We start from the raw sequence: 21,862 nt of genomic DNA, 5'->3' as shown, positions 1-21,862 counted from the left end.
TCCTTCTATCATGCTATACTTTTATCATGTGAAGCACTTTGTGACTTTGTCTGTAAAAGTTGCTATACCAAATGAACTTATTATTATTATTAATATTCTAATGTAATTGGTGTACAAACTGAAATGGTTACTGTCTCAATGACACATTGGCAGAGACAGGAAGTATCAAAGTACATTCACTTACCAACAAAAAGACAAAAAAATCATACTTTTCTTTAAGACATTGAGAGCTGTAATCTGTACAGATTCCATGGCAGCTATTCATTGCCTAGATACAGGTCACTCATCAAGGCAAGATTGGATTATTCAAATTAAACATTTACTATTACATCTCAGGAATCATTCTTCAGTTTTGTTGGGTTCTAGCTCATATAGGCATTAAAGGAAACAAAGAGGCTGATAAAATTGCAAAAAATATGCTGGAAAACAAATATATAGGAATTACTGTTCCACTGGGGAAGGGTGAAGCCAAATCCATAATTAAATCTGAAAATATACAAAGATGGCAAAATGAATGGGAGGCAGAGTTTAATGCTAGACACTACCATAAAATAAGGGTTACTTCTCTGAGTTTAAACAGAAGGGAAGAAGTGGTCTATACCAGACTTAGACTAGGGCACACAGGACTGAATGCTACCTTACAAATAGTAGGAAATGGTAATGGCTTATGCATAGAATGCCAAGACAAAAAAGATGTAGAACATGTACTTTTTGCATGTGAGAAATATAATAATAATAGAATAAACTGGCAGGAAATGGAACGAGAGAACTCAATACATGATATACTTGAAGAAAAGGGTATGACAAGGGAGAGACTTGAAGCTTTATTCATTTTTCTTAATAATACTGGTATAATGAAAAGAATATAAGGGGATTTAAAAAATTATAAATACAAGCTTAGACTCTGTGAAGTTGATATTACATACTCCTGTACAGTTGGTGGCAGTATACTATAAAAATAGTAATCTGCCAAAAAATAAGAAGAAGAAGTCACATTTCCTGAATGAAGGTCTGATCAACAGCTGAGCTGCAGTCGAGACAACTCTCTTTGTTTCTCTCTGAAGAAACATTCAACTGAATCCAGGCAGCTTTTTCTCAACAACAGAAGAATATCTGCCAAACACCGGTGAGTACACTGAGACAAACTGCACTCACTAAACATTTGAATCCAGAACAAAGAAACAAAGTAACAGCAGATAAAGTAGGCCTGCTAAAATGTAACTAGCCTCACTTAGCTTTTGTCTGAGTTGTCCAAACAGGGTACAGTGTCCAATTTGATCTTTTAATGCTTATTTTTACAACTTTTATAAGTTTTACAAGTTATATAATGGCTCACGTGCAGTTTAGTGTCACAAATTATTTTCCAAAAACTGAGTGTCCCAAATGATGAGGGTCTTATTTGAGACAGGTTAAGGTTAGGGGTAGGGGCAAGGTTAGGGTTAGGGTTAGGGGTAAGGTTAGGGTTAGGGTTAGGGTAGCACAGGTGGTTTAGCAGGTTCATAATTAATTAAGGACATTGTATGGGGAATTTGGGACACTAAACTGCACGTATACTTTGGTAAGTAGCCTTGAACTTCAAACTCTTTCCTCTCAGCCTCACTGAAACAGCTGATCATACTTACTGTGTTTCAACAACCGATATTAACTCAAAACTGAGCTTTACTCAGACAGGAAGTCCATCCACTCAGGACAAATGTATAACTGAGGTCCATTGGTGGCCTTAATCTCTGCTCTCTGTATCATCATCCTCTCTCTCTCTCTCTCTCTCTCTCTCTCTCTCTCTCTCTCTCTCTCTGAATCTCCTCTTCCTCCTCTTTGTCCTAGCTGACCCTCTGACACTAAAGGTCTTTGGACAGAAAAGGAGATTTTTATTTTGCTCTGCTCCCTCAGACCCTACAGAACAAAAAATACCGCTAAATGTGGTTTAAGGAGTACTTCAGCTGTTGAAAAGTGAACTCCACTGAGCACATTGAACTTCGTAAAATTAGGCCCTTTTTTATAGAACTGTGGCAACTAAAGTCCATTCAACAGAACTTTTGTGATGTGTCAGAATCACATAATGGATACACATTTAGGTGTGTGTGTGTGTGTGTGTGTGTGTGTGTGTAACCAGTTCATAGTCCACCACTGGCTGGAATCTGTACATTCTTTTGCAGAAACAGAAGCTGGTCTACGTGTTTTGGAGTGAGCATGCTCCGCTGTGCAGTTACAATGTCTCCGGCAGTTGAGAACACTCTCTCTGACGCAACGGTGGGAGTTTAGAGCATTGAAAGAGAGTGCGTTGGTTGACTGGCACGTTAGGAGGAGGTACTTTAGGTTGTTGTTCGTTCACGTCTTTAATGTTAATCTCTGGGTGATGCTGTACCATGTGAGTTCTCAAGTTTGTGGTGTTTCCAAAATACTTAACTTTCACTTTGCAAAGCCTGCATATAGCATGATTCCTATCAAGTTACGTCTTCCTCTCGAGGTTATAAAAGCCGAATGTGTCCAAACTCTCACCTTCAATGAGGATGGAGCATTCTCTTAATACATCCATGGGATGGAGCAGGTTGAATAATTCTTTCTGTGAGGTTTGCCATTGTTTGCGATGACTAAACTACCTCCGCTGCACACGAAAAAACATTTTTCCCACTATGGCCACGCCATAGCTACGATTGGCCAGGCGTCCATGCTTACGCAAGGCAATGTAACCTGATTTGTACAGGTCCTGTCCCCTGACCAATCAGCTATCCTAACCTTAACCACTTGAGGTGAAATGCCTAACCCCAACCAGTCAGGCTGCTTCGTAGGGCGGGTCTTGGCGTGGCCATAGTGGGATTTGTAATTTTGCCCGCTGCACTCGTTCTTCTTCTGATTATGACAAGAGTGCCCAGGTGTCAGTGTGGATTTGACGCAGCGCCATCTATGGGAATGGCGAGGTAATGTCATTTCAGGACAATAGTGTCAAAACGAAAAGAAAAAAAAATTTGATCAATCGAATTGATTTTTGGAATGCTATGAATCGATTTTGAATCTGTAGAGCTTGAATCTTGATTTTAATTCAAATTGATTTTTTTGCACACCCCTAGTAGCTATGGCTGAACTTTGACCTACTTTAGCATATAAACATTAGCTCACTAAGAACCTGTGAACCACAATCCCAAACTGGCAGTTTGATTTTCTATGTCCTGAATTGTTTACCTAAAGTAAACTTCTTTTACTTTTATGAACATCATGTCTTTTTTTAAATATTAGTTTTTCTAAAATTATACTTCCCAATATATCACCATTCACATAGTATCGAAATATATTGCAATATATTGAATCGTGACCCATGTATCGTGATACATATCATATCACCAGATTCTTGCCAATACACAGCCCTAATGTTTGTGCCCCATGGCATCATGTGACAGACACGGAAGTTGTAATTCCACGTTGTTTGGCCGCTATGTTAAATTGGCTTCACGGCCCGGCACACTTCTTTGGGGCCTGCTTTGGACAGAGAAGGTGGTTTTTCTTTTGCTCTGCTCCCTCAGACGCTTCAATAAAACAAATAATAAAGACAAATACTGGCTAAATATATCACAGTAAATTGTAAAAAATATGTTAAGTTCAATGTAAAAGTGGAATTAAAAATGTTTAGCCTGTCATAGGTTGATTCTATGAAACAAATTATCAAAAGATGTAATTGCAGTTTTCTTTCTTCACACTTTTTATCCTCAGAGTGCCGATATGTCTGCTGCCAGCTGTCTGCTGTCTGAAGATCAGTTTCTGTGCTCCATCTGTCTCGATGTGTTCACTGATCCAGTCGCCATACCATGTGGACACACCTTCTGTAAAACCTGCATCACTAAACACTGGGATATTAATGTCCAGTGTCAGTGTCCCAACTGTAAAGAGGTGTTTGATCCAAGACCTCAACTGTGGGTCAATACTTTCATCTCTGAGATGGTTGCTCAGTTCAGACAATCAGCTCAACAGGAAGCCAGCAGCAGAAGCTCAGAGCAACATGTGTCCAAACCAGGAGAAGTTCCCTGTGACGTCTGCACTGGAACCAAACTGGAAGCCCTGAAGTCCTGCCTGGTGTGTCTGGCTTCCTACTGTGAGGCTCACCTGGAGCCTCATCTGACAGCTTCACGTCTGAAAAGACATCAGCTGGTCGACCCTGTGGAGAACCTGGAAGGCAGGATGTGTATGAAGCATGAGAAACTGCTGGAGCTGTTCTGTAAGACCGACCAGACATGTATCTGCATGCTTTGCACTGTTTTAGACCACAAGACACATGATTTTGTTCCTCTGAAAGAAGGATATGAAGAAAAGAAGGCCGAGCTGGGGAAGACAGAGGCTGAAATTCAGCAGATGATCCAGAAGAGACAACTGAAGATTCAGGAGATCAAACACTCAGTGGAGCTCAGTGATAAAGATGCAGACAGAGAGATAGCAGAAGGTGTTCAGGTCTTCACCGCTCTGAAGGAGTCTGTTGAGAGAAGCCAGGCTGAGCTCATCGACACGATCAAAGAGAAGCAGAGAGAGACAAAGGTAAAGGCTGAATGCTTCATCAAAGAGCTGGAACAGGAAATATCTGAGCTGAAGAAGAGAAGCACTGAGGTGGAGCAGCTCTTACAGTCTGAAGACCACCAACACCTCCTCCAGAGCTTCACCTCCCTGAACGCTGCTCCACCCATCAAGGACTGGACAGAAGTCAGCGTCCGTCCACCTTCATATGAGGGGACTGTGAGGAGAGCTGTGAATCAAGTGGGGGACACGCTCAGTAAACAGATGAAGAAGCTGTTTGAAGCCGAGCTGAAGAGGGTCCAGCAGTTTGCAGTGGATGTGACTCTTGATCCTAATACAGCAAATCCCTATCTCATCCTGTCTGACAATGGAAAACAAGTACATGATAGTGATGTAAAGAAGAATCTCCCAGACAATCCGGAGAGATTTTTTCCACGTGTTAATGTCTTAGCAAAGCAGAGTTTTTCTTCAGGAAGATTTTACCACGAGGTTCAGGTTAAAGGGAAGACTGACTGGGCTTTAGGAGTGGCCAGAGAGTCGATCAACAGGAAGGGAGCAATCACACTCAGTCCTCAGGATGGTTACTGGACAATATATTTGAGTAATCTAAATGAGTACTACGCTGCTGCTGGCCCTTCAGTCCGTCTCTCTCTGAAGTCTCGGCCTCAGAAGGTGGGGGTGTTTGTGGATTATGAGGAGGGTCTGGTCTCCTTTTATGACGTTGATGCTGCAGCTCTTATCTACTCCTTTACTGGCTGCTCCTTCACTGAGAAACTCTACCCATTCTTCCGTCCTTGTGATCACAATGATGGTAAAAACTCTGCCCCTCTGATCATCTGTCCTGTCAATCACACTGAGTAGGACAACCATTGGATTTTCTACAGAAAGATACACTTTCATTGAATGTAATAAATCTATATTTACCGGTGATGTACGTGTGTATTAGAGCTTAGATCGGCCCAAAAAATCAAGCCCGAACCTACCCGAGCCCGAGCACGTTGTGTCCGAGCCCGGCCCGGCCCGACACATTAACTGTAATTATGAGCCCGAGCCCGATTTAAACCTGACACTTTTTTAATACGTGGGCCGTTATAACTGACGTTCTCAACTACAATTCAGAGTTGTTTGAACTACAGAAATCTGTTCAGAATTATCTTAGTGAAAAATGCAACAAGGACGAAGCTGTAAACTGCTATTAGGTTATTCAGACTGGAACGGATCGCAAATGGATCTGAATGAAGAAACGTAAAAAAAAAAGAAACAATGATGAACAACATATTGTTGTCACTGCCCACGACTTGTTTAAACTGCTTCCATACCTCCGACTTTCCTCCACACTTTCTCAAAGGTAATTCTCCTGTTTTTCTTTTTTTCTTTACATCTTCAAGCTCCATGTTGCACTTAAGATACACCATACAGCACAGCAGGCCCGGTGTGATGCGTGCGAGAGGAGGAGACTCCGTGCATGAGGTGCTGCATTTTGTAACTGCAGCCTAAATTTTGTACACATTTGTTACTTTTATATAGCTTATATATACATATTTATAATATTTCTGATTATGGCATAGCTTTCTCCCCACCCATTTAGGCTAAATAGGTAATGGATAAAAAAAAAAAAAATTGCTTGATCAAGGGCCCGGACCCGGCCCGAGGATAGTGGCAGAAAATAACGGCCCGAGATCAATGTGTTTTTTCCTGTAAATGTTTGTCTTTGCATTTGCTGATTTTTTTATTTATATTATCTAATGAATTGCCTTCGAGACTGTTAAAGCATCAGAAAATAATAAAGTCAGGAATAACAAGTATTTGCATTTTCCTTCATTGTTTATCATTAAATATATAAAAAGTGTTGCTTACAGGCACAACTTACTGGGAGGCAGTTTATGAATAAGACAATACGCTTTTTCCATTTCTCTCATTATCTTTTTAAATAAACAAAATCAAAGTAATGTTTTCACTGTGCCGACATCAAAGCTGAAAAACAGCTGATGGTGTTTCTGATGACACCAAATCATGTGATTAAAAACACCATCAGCTGTTCTCTGACGAGCTCCAACACCCCATCATGTGAGAGAGTTGGTAGTGTCAGATAATGGAGTATTTTTTAAGGTTTGAGTTGTGTTTGAGCAGCTGATGTGATTACCGTGGACTTCCACTGGATGCGGAACGTCTGCGGACCGGCTCCGCTGAGGAACGGCTGCGTGCTCCGCCGTCCGTCAATACCCACCAGGTCCAGATTTGTTGCGTAACGGCTGCGGCCAGCCGACCACGAGATCTCGCGAATTGACGTATGTTCGCGCGATAACAGGATGTAGTTTCTATAAACAGAACCACAAAACCAACAACAGTTAGTTTCCATCCAGAGGAGTAGAGGGGAAACTACTCTGAGCTGTGTTTTCAAGGTGTAGTGCAGGGAAATATGATCCGCCGTGAGAATGGTGTATTTTATTTTGAAAAGTAACCGGATATTTTATTTTGTTTCTGTGCTCGACTTCCTGTCCCGCACTATCTGAATTGTGCTGAATTGCTGCGGAGCTCTCCGTCGTCCGTCAAAAATAGAAGCTCTGGTATCTGCTCCGGAGGGCTGGGACCGCCGGAGCTGGGACGGAGTCGGGACGCAGATGTTCTGCAGTCAGTGGAAATACACACACTGACTTTAATGGAAACCTAATGACTCCGTCGACGTTCCGCAGACGTTCCGCATCCAGTGGAAATTGCCGGTAAAGCAGTGCTACTAGTCTGTAGAGAACAAGTTAAGTCTGATGTTGCCCTCTAGTGGAGCTGATAACAAACTGCAGCCTGTGGTCATATGAGGACATCATCTTACAGTTTTTTCCAATTGCTAACACACTAACATGACGTGCATAGCACAGTTATTTAGACTGACACACAGAGAGCAAAACCTCTTCTCAAGTCTCCAAAAGTTTAAACACATTTTCTGCTTTACACACATTTTGCAATTTGAAATGGCCCTTTTTAAATGCACTGAACACGGTTCTCTGCATAAGACACAACAATCTGACATAAAGTCACATGTTTGCCATTTCAAAACACTGCCATTCAAAATGACACGACATGAGCTGATTGGCCAACATATGCACCACCTGACCAAACACCTCAATGATTAATTGTTACCACTTCAATCAGGAAGTAAGCACTATAAAAAGACCACATGTCAGAACCTCTTTTTTCTCTATATATTTTTTCTTCAATTTTCTTTTTCAGTTTACTGTTTGTTGTGAGCATATTTCTGTTCAGTCTGATGTAAATATATCTGCTGGGCATATGTTGCACTGACTTTTTGGTTTTGGTTAAAAATAAAAACATAAATGTTTCAACAGCATGTGTGTGTATCTGCAAATATTTAGATAGATGGATGGATGGATGGATGGATGGATGGATGGATGGATGGATAGATAGATAGATGGATACTTTATTCATCCTGAAGGAAATTTTAGGATACAGTAGCTTAGACAACCTTAACACAACAAACACACATATACACACATATATCACACATACATAAGAATAAAAATAAAAATAAAAATCACGCACAGAAATGCAATGACCATGATAAGGTCTGTGCATGTGAACAATCTGACGAATTATCTACAATTTGAACTATTTTAGTATTATGGCAAAGCATACTAAAGAGGAGAGTGTTTTTCATTATGTGTGTGTGTAGTTGGTTAGACAAACATCTGGTAATATGAATGAAGTGTGTGCCATTTGGTGCAAAAGTTTGATTTTGATAATATATATTTAGTTTTGGTTGCAGTTCTTCATTTTGCAGGATATATATATGAGGTATTTTGCAGTTTGGGTGTGTGGTTTTGTGAATTGTGTTGAGTATTTTGATAAAACCACACTAGTTTGCAAAATTGTGTTTTAGCAATTGAAAAAAAACTAATAAATAACTACAGTCTGATGCTGAAGCATGAATAAAGAAGCACAATAAAGTCTAACTAAAACAAGTTCTCTGTGTAACGTCATTGATGAGCTTAACCCGAATTCTCATTCTAATATGTGCACTTTTCTTCACCTTTTCTTAAAAAGTATTGTACTTCAGCTAATTTAAAAAATGAATCACAGAGAAGCTCATTAATCTGCTGATATGGTCCAATCAGAAGGATTCTCCATCTCAGTGTAAAACTCTTATTTTCCTCCTAATGTAACCTGTGAGAAATATTTCAGAAATATAAAAGGTGCTCAGCATTTGCTGAGTGATTAGTTGCTCTGATGGATCATTGACTGTAAAGTGTTTGGCACAGATACAAACTGAAATTGTTACAGTCAGAATGACGCGTTATTATGGATCCCACGTAACTTCTAGGCAAGTCCCGCCCTATGAAGCAGCTGGATTGGTTGGGGTTAAGCATTGATCTCGAGTGGTTAAGGTTAGGATAGACGATTGGTCAGGGGACAGGACCTGAACACATCGGGTTACGTTACCTTGCGTTAGCATGGACGCCTGGCCAGTAGTAGTGTGTGAATGCTATTGAAGGGCGGGCCTTGCCTCGAAGTTGCGTGGGTTCCATAATAACGGCAGAGTGACACATTGGCAGAGACAGGAAGTAACATGTACTTACTTTCAAAAGTAGAAAAATATAACAAGTGGATTTTTGCATTGCATTGGTCCAGCCTAAATTCACCTTGTGCCAAAAGTATCTCACTAAAGCCTGGTTCACACGGCAGGATAATTAGGCCGATTTTAGCCCCGATTCACCCCTTCCGACAATCTTAAGGATGCTCCGATTATGGTAAAATAATCTGATCAGATGTTCCTGCCGTGTGTGGTGTGTTAAGACTGCTCTCGTCTGCTCGGAAGGACGTCGGGACCGCTCCCATCTCAAATCGGGGATATCCATCATGTTGGATTGTTTTGGCCCGATTTCTCCTCGTGTGTGGTGTCCCCCCGGGGACAAACGAGCACGCAGCCTGTGGACTGTGGCGTGTAGCCAATCAGAAAGAGAGGTGACGAGGCGGCGAGGAAAGCACCGGGAAACAACATCAAAACAGCCGGCGGCACGGCGCACCAGAAAGTCCGGTGGACGTCTCCACTTCTTTGACCATCGCCTTTTCTTTTGATAACGTTTTTTTCCGGTTAAAAACAAACTACAAACTATCGCCACTGCATCCTCTTCGTCCGCCATGATTGTTTACTCTGAAGTCACGTTTGATCTCGAGGGATTTTGCGAGATTTCCCGTCTGACCTGGGAATGCTCGGGAGTCAAATCGGTTCCTGTGTGATGTGTTGATTTTGCCGTGTGCTGCGCGCCACACGCTGTACGACCAAAACTGTTAGACCGTGATTTTTTATCGCCGTGTGTGGAGTATCTCAGGATTGGAAAATCGGCCGACAATTTTAAAATCGTCCCGTGTGAACCAGGCTTAATCAGGTCAAACCTGAAAGAAAACAAAATGTCAACTCCAGGACAGAAAGAGGAGTGGCACAACAGATTTAATGCCATTCATTAAATAAACGTTCTTCTGAGTGACAGCAGACCTGCAGGTTGAGACAAGTCTCTTAAAAGAAAAAGGAACTTTCCCAACAACACAGCTGAATCGCTGCAAACAGCGGTGAGTACAGCTGAAAAGATTTACTGCATTTCAACAAACATCAAAACGGTTCTGGTCTCTTTTTTGTTATGTTGTGTGTTTGTCGTTGTTTGTTCTTTATGCTGTTGTATATTTCCATTGTAGAAACAAAGAAAAGAGGTGGCATTAGCTCAGTCACTAGGGAGTTGGGTTGGGAACTGGAAGGTTGCTGGTTCAGGTCCCACATACGGACCAAAGTATGGTGGTGGACTGGTAGCTGGAGAGGTGCCAGTTCACCTCCTGGGCACTGCCAAGGTGCTCTTGAGCAACGCACCGAACCCCCAACTGCTCAGGGCACCTGTACACAGGCTGCACTCTGACATCTCTCCATCAGTGCATGTATAGACACTGAGTATGTGTGTAATTCAGGCCTATGTGTATAATAAAAAAACATTTTAATTTCCTTTGCGGGATTATTAAAGTATACATTATTATTATTATTAAAATACAAAAAGTAGTGGCCAGGTTGGCTCAGTTGGTAGAGCAGGCGCACATATATAGAGGTTTACTCCTCGATGCAGTGGCTGTGGGTTCGACTCCGACCTGCGGCCCTTTGCTGCATGTCATTCCCCCTCTCTCTCCCCTTTCATTTCTTCAGCTGTCCTGTGGAATTAAAGGCCTAAAATGCCCCAAAAAAATAAAAAATAAAATAAAATACAAAAAGTAAAAACTAACTTTGTTCCAAATCTACGTCAAGGTATTTCCCAAAGAGGCAATAAAGCCTCCCTTACAGAGCTCCACTGAGAGGTGGACCCATGGGGACATGTCCGCACTGCTGTTTGAAATGGTGGCGTTTGTCCCCATAACATTATGAAAGCAAAATTATTAAAAATGTTCTGAAAAACACAGATTGTGGATACGTTTTGAACATGCAGACCCTTTTAACTTTAAAGTCCAGTGGGTTTATGAATGAATTAAAATGCGTACATCACTGATGTGAACAGGCACATTTACAAAGGATACAAAGGAGGAGGAAGAAGATATCATGGTGACATGTTTGTTTAATCTGTAGAGATACAGTCATATTAAATCAGGAAAGTTGATCTACAGGAGAATACATATTTGAAAACAGAACAGAATGCCTGAGAGCCTCACTACATTATATTCAATTATGTTTTTATATGTTAAACTGTCACCTGCTGCATGAATTAACCATCATTTTCTAGCAAATCAATTCACCAGAATGCAGGAATTGTAGTGTTTAACACCAACAGAATTCCCTGACACCCAAATAAAATGTGTCCAACCCAATGTTAAAATTAAACCTGCCTCTCGAATGGGTGACTGTTACTTGTGCAGTCAAAGGTAGTCGTGTAGTGATCTCTTCTGACCTCTGATCCCACCATTACAAACACACATCATGTCTTATCATCTGAGCCCTTATGTCCACACCTCTTCCAACACAAAGTGACGCCCATGGGTGGAGCAACAGTGAAAGAGGAGAGCTGCAACGTCACATTTCCTAAATGAAGGTGAAAGTTTGTCTGAGCGACAGCAGAGCTGCAGTCGAGACAAGTCTCTCTCTAAAGAAACATTCAACTGAATCCAGGCAGCTTTTTCTCAACAACAGCAGAATATCTGCCAAACACCGGTGAGTACACTGAGACAAAATGCACTCACTAAACATTTGCTCAAAGTTAAAACCAGAATCTGGCTTTTTAAAATCTATTTTATCATATAAAGAATATTATGCCATAGAAATTTGTCATTTTTTGATTAAAAACAATGTATATTTTGCCAGAACTAAAAACAGGGTTAAAAACAAACCACAGTGACTGAACTCCAGCTATTTAAAGGTGCCCTGCCACATAAAACCATTTTTACTTGCATTTTTTGAAATATGTTAGGTCCGTATGTGTTTGTGTTATGTGGTGAATGTGAAAATGAACTGCTACCAGTCTCTTCTTCATTGATTTGCACGGCGAGTCGCTCGCGTATGAAAAAGTTCAACACAGTTAAACTCTTGCAGCGGGCGGGCGAGTGACGAGCACGAACACAACAGTTTCACGGGATTGCGCCTGCTTGTCAAACTGCCCCTACCTGCCCGCTCGCCTCTCATTGAAATAGAATTACGAGACGTGACAATTGCTCACCGTGTGAAAAGCCCTTAAGACAGTAGTTAAATCTTACTTTGCTTTTGGATTGTGCAAAGTACAGAGTAGAGTATCTGATCTTTTATTGCCTATAAAGTCATAAAATTGACATTTTACAACTTGTATTACTGTTTAACACGTTGGTAAGTAACCTTGAAATCCTTTCCTCTCAGCCTCACTGTCTCTGGAGTTCTTGCTGTCTGTCTTTTGTAAGACAGAAAAGCTGATAACATTTACTGTGTTTCAACAACCAGTATGAACTGACATTACACTTTACACACAATTTTTATCCTCAGAGTGCTGATATGTCTGCTGCCAGCTGTCTGCTGACTGAAGATCAGTTTCTGTGCTCCATCTGTCTGGATGTGTTCACTGATCCAGTCGCCATACCATGTGGACACAACTTCTGTAAAACCTGCATCACTAAACACTGGGATATTAATGTGCCCAATCAGTGTCCCAACTGTAATAAGGTTTTCCACACAAGACCTGAGCTGCAGGTCAATACTTTCATCTCTGAGATGGTTGCTCAGTTCAGACAATCAGCTCAACAGAAAGCCAGCAGCAGAAGCTCAGAGCAACATGTGTCCAAACCAGGAGAAGTTCCCTGTGACGTCTGCACAGGTACCAAACAGAAAGCCCTGAAATCCTGCCTGGTGTGTCTGGTCTCCTACTGTGAGGCTCACCTGGAGCCTCATCTGACAATGACAGGTCTGAAAAGACATCAGCTGATCAAACCTGTGGAGAACCTGGAAAGCAGGATGTGTATGAAGCACAATAAGCCTCTGGAGCTGTTCTGTAAGACAGACCAGACATGTATCTGCATGCTTTGCACTGTTTCAGACCACAAGCTACATGATGTTGTTCCTCTGAAAGAAGGATATGAAGGAAAGAAGGCCGAGCTGGGGAAGACAGAGGCTGAAATTCAGCAGATGATCCAGAAGAGACGACTGAAGATTCAGGAGATCAAACACTCAGTGGAGCTCAGTGATAAAGATGCAGACACAGAGATAGCAGATGGTGTTCAGGTCTTCACCGCTCTGAAGGAGTCTGTTGAGAGAAGCCAGGCCGAGCTCATCGACACGATCAAAGAGAAGCAGAGAAAGATGGAGAAACAGGCTGAAGGCTTCATCAAAGAGCTGGAACAGGAAATCTCAGAGCTGAAGAAGAGAAGCACTGAGGTGGAGCAGCTCTCACAGTCTGAAGACCACCTCCACCTCCTCCAGAGCTTCACGTCACCCACCAAGGACTGGAAAGAAGTCAGCGTCCGTCTACCTTCATATGAGGGGACTGTGAGGAGAGCTATAGATCAACTGAAGGAGACACTGTTTGACAAGCTGTTTTCTGAGGCCGAGCTGAAGAGGGTCCAGCAGTCTGTAGTGGATGTGACTCTTGATCCTAATACAGCACATCCTGATCTCATCCTGTCTGATGATGGAAAACAAGTTAAACATGGTGATGTGTGGAAGCATCTCCCAGACAATCCAGAGAGGTTCGACTGTTGCGTTAATGTCTTAGCAAAGCAGAGTTTCTCTACAGGAATATGTTACTATGAAGTTCAGGTTAAAGGGAAGACTAACTGGAGTTTAGGAGTGGCCAGAGAGTCGATCAACAGGAAGGGAAAATTCACACTGAGCCCTCAGAAAGGTTACTGGACAATAACTTTGAGGAATCAAAATGAGTACTATTCTCGTGCTGACCCTGCAGTCCTTCTCTCTCTGAAGTCTCGGCCTCAGAAGGTGGGGGTGTTTGTGGATTATGAGGAGGGTCTGGTCTCCTTTCATGACGTTGATGCTGCAGTTCTTATCTACTCCTTTACTGGCTGCTCCTTCACTGAGAGACTCTATCCGTTCTTCAGTCCCTGCCTTAATAATGGTGGTAAAAACGTTGCCCCGTTGGTCATCTCTCCTGTCAGTCACTGAGTAGAAAAAAACATTTGATATACTACAGACAGATTCACTTTCATTCAACATAATACATTTATATTTACTCATAATGTACATACATTGTTTCATCAGATTCTGATTGTTTTCCTGTAAATGTTTTTCTTTGCATTTTCTACGTACTACTAGAACATATTTTTAATTCAATTCAATTTTATTTATAGTGTCAAATCATAACAGAAGTTATCTCAGGACACTTTAGAGATTGAGTATGTCTAGACCACAGTCTATAATTTACAAAGACCCACCAATTCCCCCCAAAAGCAAGTATTTGGTGCGACAGCGGCGAGGAAAAAAACTTCCTTTAAACAGGCAGAAACCTCAGGCAGACCCAGTGTCTAGGTGGGCGGCCATCTACCGCTGCTGGTTGGATATACAGATGTACAGATATACAAATATAATACATAATAGTTAGAGCAGTTGGAATGATGAACAGTGGCGATTATAGTAACAATAAAGATAACATAACTATGACTATAGAAGCAGCAGTGTAAGGCATAGCAGGGCATTGAGCAGGACCACGGCAGCAGCTGCAAACACAATTTAGGTGCCACCACAATCCAGGGAAACCTGCGAGACGAGAAAACATCGGACTCCGGGGAATAAGCTCCCCAGAGCTAAGTTAGTAACAAGCATTACTGGGACATGAATGCACACAGATGGAGAGAGAGAGGAGAGAGGAGCTCAGTGTGTTATAGGAAGTCCCCCGGCAGTCTAAAATTTTCACACCTACCTCGTTTGGTACGGACCTTCGGACTTTTCAGTTTGATCTGAACCAAAATTACAGGTGTGAAACCTCCCCCGGACCACGGTCTGGACCAAATGGCCGAAATTTGGTCCAACCAAAAGAGGTGGTCTTGGTCCGGATCAAACTGAACCATGGTCTGGTTCGTTTATAGTGTGAAAGCATTTTTGGATGGTTCAGACTTTTGGACCAAATACAGGAAGCTCTGGCAGGCTATCATCATGTTATAAGACCGGGGAATAGCTCCTTTAAGGAATAGCTCGGTGCTTAACCTGTACGTGAGAGTGTGTGACGGTGAATGTGCTCAGAGCAGACAGCTGTCGGCTATCAGAGCTGAGACTACGTCAGCAGTTTACTTGTTAAGTGGTAGTAAATGTACAGTGTAGGTTTCCGTTTGTTTCTGAATAAATGCTCCAGAAAGAAAGTTCCCGTGTCTTGCATCTCAACATCACAACAAAACAAAAAGGCAGTAGGGGAGAGCAGCAGTCAGCTGGAAAAACTCTGACACGGAGGACGGAGAAGCCCGTGAAACCAATCAATTATAAGAATCAGGAGACGTAGCTCACGTATGTGATGACGACAGGACGTAGTTTTGTCACGTAGAGATCTTTAGTGCGCTTGAATAACTGCAGTGTGAAACCAAAACTTAACAGATCAAATGCAAAAACATGAACCTTGGTTTGCACTTTCAGGTGTGAACTAAGAGCTGGTCCAAGGCAAACCTGAGCCAGCCCTAACTATAACCTTTATCAAAGAGGAGAGTTTTAAGCTAATTATTAAATATGGTGATGGTGTCTGCCTCCTGAACACAGACCGGGAGCTGGTTCCACAGGAGAGGAGCCTGATAGCTGAAGGCTCTGGCTCCCATCCTACTTTTAGAGACTCTAGGAACCACAAGTAGCTCTGAGTTCTGGGAGCGCAGTGCTCTTGTGGGGCAATAAGGTACTATGAACTCTTTAAGATATGATGGTGCCTGACCATTAAGATCTTTGTAGGTCAGGAGAAGGATTGTAAATTCAATTGTGCATTTTACAAGAAGCCAATACAGAGAAGCTAATACAGAAGAAATATTATTTATTTTCTTAGTTTTTGTCAGTACACGCGCTGCCGCATTATGAATCAACTAGAGCAGTGGTTCTCAACGTTTTTGGGAACAGCGTCCCACTATCAATTATCCAGGTCCCTTACCGCCCCCCCATCAAATAAGAGGTAGGCTAATTACCCTGAATAATAATGACTAGTTCCTATTATTGTTGTTATTGTATTATTGTTTACTATTGTTATCAAAAATAATCAAAAAATCTAATCATTGAATGAAAAATGTTCAACAGCTAAGTTCATAGATTTATTAAAGATAAATGATGTTAACGTTTAATGTAGACTATAAAGTTCACGACAAGACCGATTCATAACGCTGCAGTACGGAGTTTATATAAGATGATACTCTGACGTCCCGTTCCCATGAAGGCAGCACAGAGCTGCACCACACAAAGCCTAAAGAAACACTAAAGAGAAGGGTTATGATACGCTGTCTCGTCCAGTCGCAGTAGCGTAAACTGGCAGGTTTTAATGGTGCAGACCACTGTTTTTTGCAAGTAGTTTAAAGTGTAAACTCGTATTGTTGTGAACCTTTGGTGTAAACTCACCTTAAAACAAACGCCCCCCAAAGGCACCTCAACGCCCCCCAAAGGCGCCTCAACGCCCCCCAAAGGCACCTCAACGCCCCCCAAAGGCACCTCAACGCCCCCCCTTTCCACAATATTGCTTCCAGCGCCGCTCATCATCCTCTGAACGCCCCCTGGGGGGCTGTACCACCCCCGTTGAGAAACACTGAACTAGTCTTAGAGGGACTTGTTTAAGCAACCTGGTAATAAGGAATCACAGTAGTTAAGCCTCAAAGTAACAAATGCATGGACTACTTTTTCTGCATCGTTTTGAGACAGAATGTGCCTAATTTTGGCAATGATTACCCAGTTACACAGGTGAAAGAAAGTAGTTCTTGATTTATTTTATGTCTTCGTTAAAAGGATATCCTGATCAAAAATAACTCCCAGATTTACCACACTGATTGATATTATCTAATTAATTACCTGCCTTCAAGACATGTGCATGTTCCTTAATTGTCTGATCATTAAACATACAGTACATAAGTGTTGCATAGTGGCACAAATTACCGAAGAGCAGTTTATGAATAAGACAAAGGTTTTTTTCCTTTTCATCATCTTTTTAAATAAACAAAATCAAAATGTCATACATGAATGAATGAAACCTTTATTGCCCCCTGAGGGGAATTTGTTTTGCACTCAGGGAGCTACATTAAACATTAAACATTAAGCACATAAAACAGTAAACAGTAAATAACCATAAACATTAAAAACAATAAAAACCACACCAAACATCTGACAACAATAATAGTCTGGAAAACAGAAAAACAGAACATAAACAACGACAACATGTCTTTATAAAGGCATGTGTCTCACAGAGAGATCATCATCATTTTCATGAGTACTGTATTGTGGAATTATTTAAAATCATTATATATAACTAAAATGATTCTATGAATAATTAGATAAATAATCAATCAATCGTACACCGTGTCAAATGTCTATGTGCCTGTGTGTGATCTGTTCAGTAACTGAATGCTCCTCGGCACAAAAGATGTAATGGCAAGTTTGGTTTTTGTTAGGGGCATTCGAAATCTACGTCCAGAGGGGAGGGGGGGGAGAACTCTGAGAAAATCATACAAGTTTGCAGGGTTCAAAATTAACTTTTTCGTCCACCAGCCGAATGGCTATTCAATGTTCAAATTTCACCAACCACTCAATAGAGTACCATTGTTTTTTTGGCTGGTGAGTGTAGCAAATCTACCAGCCACTTGCATATTTTACCAGCATTTGGCTAGTAGATGGTGCTAATTTGGAAGCCTGCAAGTTTGTATGACAAAGTTATTGTTTGATTGACAGCTAAAAAACAGCTGATGGTATTTCTAATGAAACCAAATCATGTGATTAAAAACCCCATCAGCTGTTCTCAGGCAAGCTCCAACATCCCATCACATGTGAGAGAGTTGGTAGTGTCAGATAATGCAGTGTTATTTAACCTTCTTCCCCCGCCGACCATGCACTTGTTGTCCTCTCGGGTCAAAATGAAAATTAACACTTTTGTGACGCTTTTTTCCCGGTAATTTTGACAATTTTTCTGAAATTTGTGTCCCTTTTTTTGACAATTTTCTTGGACACCTATTTACTTTTTTCCACTACCACCAGTACTGTATACACGCCAAGGACACCAACTTATTACCACTAGTGTTACACTTACTTTTTCGGAATTCATGGTCACAAACCTTGTTGGATTTTTAAATTATACCTAGTCTTTGAGTCCAAAAAGCTGAAATTATTAATTATTTTGACTAATATTAGAGAAATGTATGTTGATGGATAATCAAAGACTCGTGTATGTCAAAGTTGAGTCAGAGTACTGTTTAGAAACCGTTTAATTTTTTTTCAAATGCTATAAAATTGAATAAAACAACTCAAAATTCAATGAAAGTAGTGATCATTAACTGTACTTGCGAACCTGGAACCATCCATGTTATTTTCTCTGTAATTTGGTTGGAAAAGAAACCCATATTTATATATATAAATATAGACATTTTGATAACGGGTCCAATTTGACCCTGAGGACAGGAGGTTTAAGGTGTGAGTTGTGTTTCAGTAGTTGAAGCAGTGTTACGAGTCTGTAGAGAACAAGTGAAGTCTGATGTTGCCCTCTAGTGGAGTTGATAACAAACTGCAGCCTGTGGCCATATGAGGACATCGTTTTAATAAATAACTACAGTCTGATGCTGAAGCAAATTACATGAATGCAGGAGCACAAAACGTTTAATTGGTAATCTGTCTACTCTGTTTTATGTCATTGACAAGACGTATTTGTTTGTTGTAGTTTTTTTAGCATATTCTAAAATCAACAATTTTTCTCTCACTTTTTCTTAAAAAGTATTGTACTTCAGCTACTTTTGGAAATGGAGAATCCAAGAGAAGCCCATTAATCTGAAGCTGTGGTTCTCCTAATGTAATCTGGGAGAAATCTTTCAGAAAGACAAAAGGTGCTCAACACTTTGGAGAACAACAGTGAAGTGCAGAAGGGTTAGGGCTGTTGGAAGGAATTCCAAAAGTCAAATATAATTTGATTTGTAAAACAAAAAAAAAATCAATACTAATCAAATTCTAAAATTAGTATTCAAATGTGTTTCTTTTTGTAAATTTGATGGCAGGCTGGGGTGGTGGTTCCAGAAATGCTGTAAGCTTTAAGTGTGGAGGGGCTGTCTTGGATGACACGCCTCTTCAACATTGCGTGGAAGTCTGGTTCTCTTGTTCGAAAAGATGGACCAGAGAGCATGTGCCAATTACAGGGGTATCACACTTCTCAGCCTCCCTGGTAACGTCTACTCCAAGGTGCTGAGGGTTCGGCCAATTTGGAACTCCAGATTGAAGAGGAACAATGCAAATTCCATCCTGGTCGTGGAACAACACCTGCTGTCGTAAAGGTCTTTTCTTTTTACGGTGCTGTATTACCCACTGTTTATTACTGAGTTTGCGTTACCGGGAGGTCATAAAGTCACGATGAATGTTTTGCTCCGACAGAAAATCAATCATTCACAATTAGAGAATAAGTTACAGATGCATCGTTGCATTTCCAGTGTTGCGTACGGTAACTTAGCCTACTTTGGATGTCTCGTGAGCTAAACCGGGTATCACATGGCATCATGACTTCACGTAAACATACACGCCAACTTTCTTAACCCTTGTGTTGTCCTTCGGGTCACTGGGACCCGTCCAGTTTATTTGTCGTTTTGTATTGGCCTGGTGTTGAGCTTCGGGGTCATGCATTTCATGAAACCCACGGACGCTTTACACAAGTAACGTTACAGGGGAAACAAGGGGAAAGAGAATAGTAGGCCAACTTACAAAACTGGAAAATCTTATTTCAAAAGAAGTCTATATTTTATTTGGTTCTCCCTGTAAAGTTTTAACACTAGGTTTGTGTGCAACACAACATTTCGGCGCACATTAAAATCCGGTGCTAATAAGGCACCGGTGCCTGGTATCTACCAGATGGAATAGCAACGCGGATTTCGGTGCCTCATTACGGTGCCACTTAAATGTCCGTGCTGCTCTCTGATGCTCCGAAACAGAAGTTAAAGGCAACAGAGGCATCGCTGCATGTCACGCTGGTAAACACTAATAACATGTTACACAGCAGGTAACGTTACTGATGTGATCCGTAGTGGTGTCAACAATAATCGATTCGGCAATGCATCCATATTCGGGGCATGCACGATTCAGCATTGATGCGGCAAAGTGCCATAATCGATTATATCACTGTTTATTTTCTGGCCTTGAGTGGACAATAAAGTTTCAATTACTTCCGGGGGCATAACAACAACAATCAAGATGGCTGAGGCGGAGGGAGATGACCGCGATAGACGGGTAATTAAAAACGCACCCAAAGCTTGGAAAGCGGACATCTGGGCACATTTCAGATTCTACGAAGTTAATGGGAAACTAGACAAGACTTACGCGGTGTGTAAAACCTGCCACACTAAAATCAAGCACGTTGGCAATACAACTAACTTCAGGAACCACGGTGATCGTTGGCATCCTGAGTTGGCTTCAACAACAACAACAACAACAACAACAACAACACTCATTCAAAGCACTGAAAGCAGTGATTTGCGTTTTCTTTTTCAGGTTTGAAAATGCCATATCCAATACCCTGTACCATTCAATTTTATTTTATTTAATGACATTTATGTCAAAGATACAGGAGAGTGAAAATTCACACATAGCAGCCAATAAAATCTGTTGTTCAATATCTGACTGCTTGTATAGCCTCGTGACTGATGAAAAATTTGCCTTGTTGTGTGCAGTAGAATTTTGATGCATCGCAATGCATCATAGAATCGAATTGAATCGAATCGTTACCTGGTGAATCGTAATCAAATCGAATTGTGAAGGCAGTGCCAATGCACACCCCTACCCGTGACTCAAAACCGTGATCGGAACCGTGAGTTTTGTGATCCGTTGCACCCCTATTTGAGAGGGATGGGAAATTATATTGCAAGCCATTCTCTCATTGTTTCATTATTAAAATGTGTGGTATAGTTACATAAGTATGAATTGCTCCAAATATAGACAGTTTAAAACATGGCAACCGTATTGTCAATTTCGGCAACCAAGGCTGATTCCTGGTTGGCTCTTCTGCTCCGTACATGCATGTATGTAATAAAACCAGACCAAAGGAAACTATTTAATCTTATAACTCTCTCTGTTCCAAGATTTTCACCACATAAGCAATGTTTAATAAATGTATACATATGAAAGTAAAAGTACAGTGGGTAGAAATCAACAAACTAAGTGAATACTAGGCCTGTCGCAATATGCAACAAATCAATTAATCGCATGATAAATAAAAATGAGCTTGATAATTTTTAAATGGAAATTATCGCGGCCAGAAATTTCCATTTAATTTATTATTTTTGATTGTGTTTGGTTTTTATTCCAGTGCATTTTTTGTTAACAGAGACTGAGAGTCCATTGTAGTTATTGTTTTTGGTTGTTTTGTTCCAACAGGTTCTCACACTCATCTCGTAAAATACGGACGCTTGGTCAGGTGCCTTTGTCGTTCTTATTGACGCTAAAAGTCTCCTTTAGCGCTATAAGTAAACGCGCTTGGTCGGGACTATTGCCGTCCCTTTAGCGCTATAAGTAAACGTGCTTGGTTGAGACTATTGCTGTCCCTTTAGCGCTATAAGTAAACGCGCTTGGTCGGGACTATTGCCGTCCCTTTAGCGCTATAAGTAAACGCGCTTGGTCGGGACTATTGCCGTCCCTTTAGCGCTATAAGTAAACGCGCTTGGTCGGGACTATTGCCGTCCCTTTTGACGCAGTTATGTTAAGGAAAAGGTCGTGGGTGGGCGTACGGTT

General features: G+C 41.2%; 1 protein-coding gene and 1 pseudogene across 1 annotated transcript; both read left to right on the top strand.

The window, feature by feature from the left end:
• The first annotated feature begins 987 nt into the window (after positions 1-987).
• LOC116036324 (E3 ubiquitin-protein ligase TRIM21-like) lies at positions 988-19,566 on the top strand. The gene is made up of 3 exons (XM_031279844.2): positions 988-1,126; positions 3,706-5,436; positions 19,556-19,566. The coding sequence occupies exon 2, from the start codon at positions 3,715-3,717 to the stop codon at positions 5,356-5,358; it is 1,644 nt and encodes a 547-aa protein (XP_031135704.1). The 5' UTR covers positions 988-1,126; positions 3,706-3,714; the 3' UTR covers positions 5,359-5,436; positions 19,556-19,566.
• LOC116036322 lies at positions 11,189-14,221 on the top strand (annotated as a pseudogene).
• Positions 19,567-21,862: the final 2,296 nt, after the last annotated feature.

Source organism: Sander lucioperca, chromosome 7 (genome assembly GCF_008315115.2).
Source record: "Sander lucioperca isolate FBNREF2018 chromosome 7, SLUC_FBN_1.2, whole genome shotgun sequence".
NCBI lineage: Eukaryota > Metazoa > Chordata > Actinopteri > Perciformes > Percidae > Sander > Sander lucioperca.
This window is presented reverse-complemented; position numbering and strand designations above follow the sequence as displayed.

Coding starts and splice junctions, on each gene's coding strand:
- LOC116036324 (XM_031279844.2), top strand. CDS start 3,715: ATGTCTGCTGCCAGCTGTCTGCTGTCTGAAGATCAGTTTCTGTGCTCC.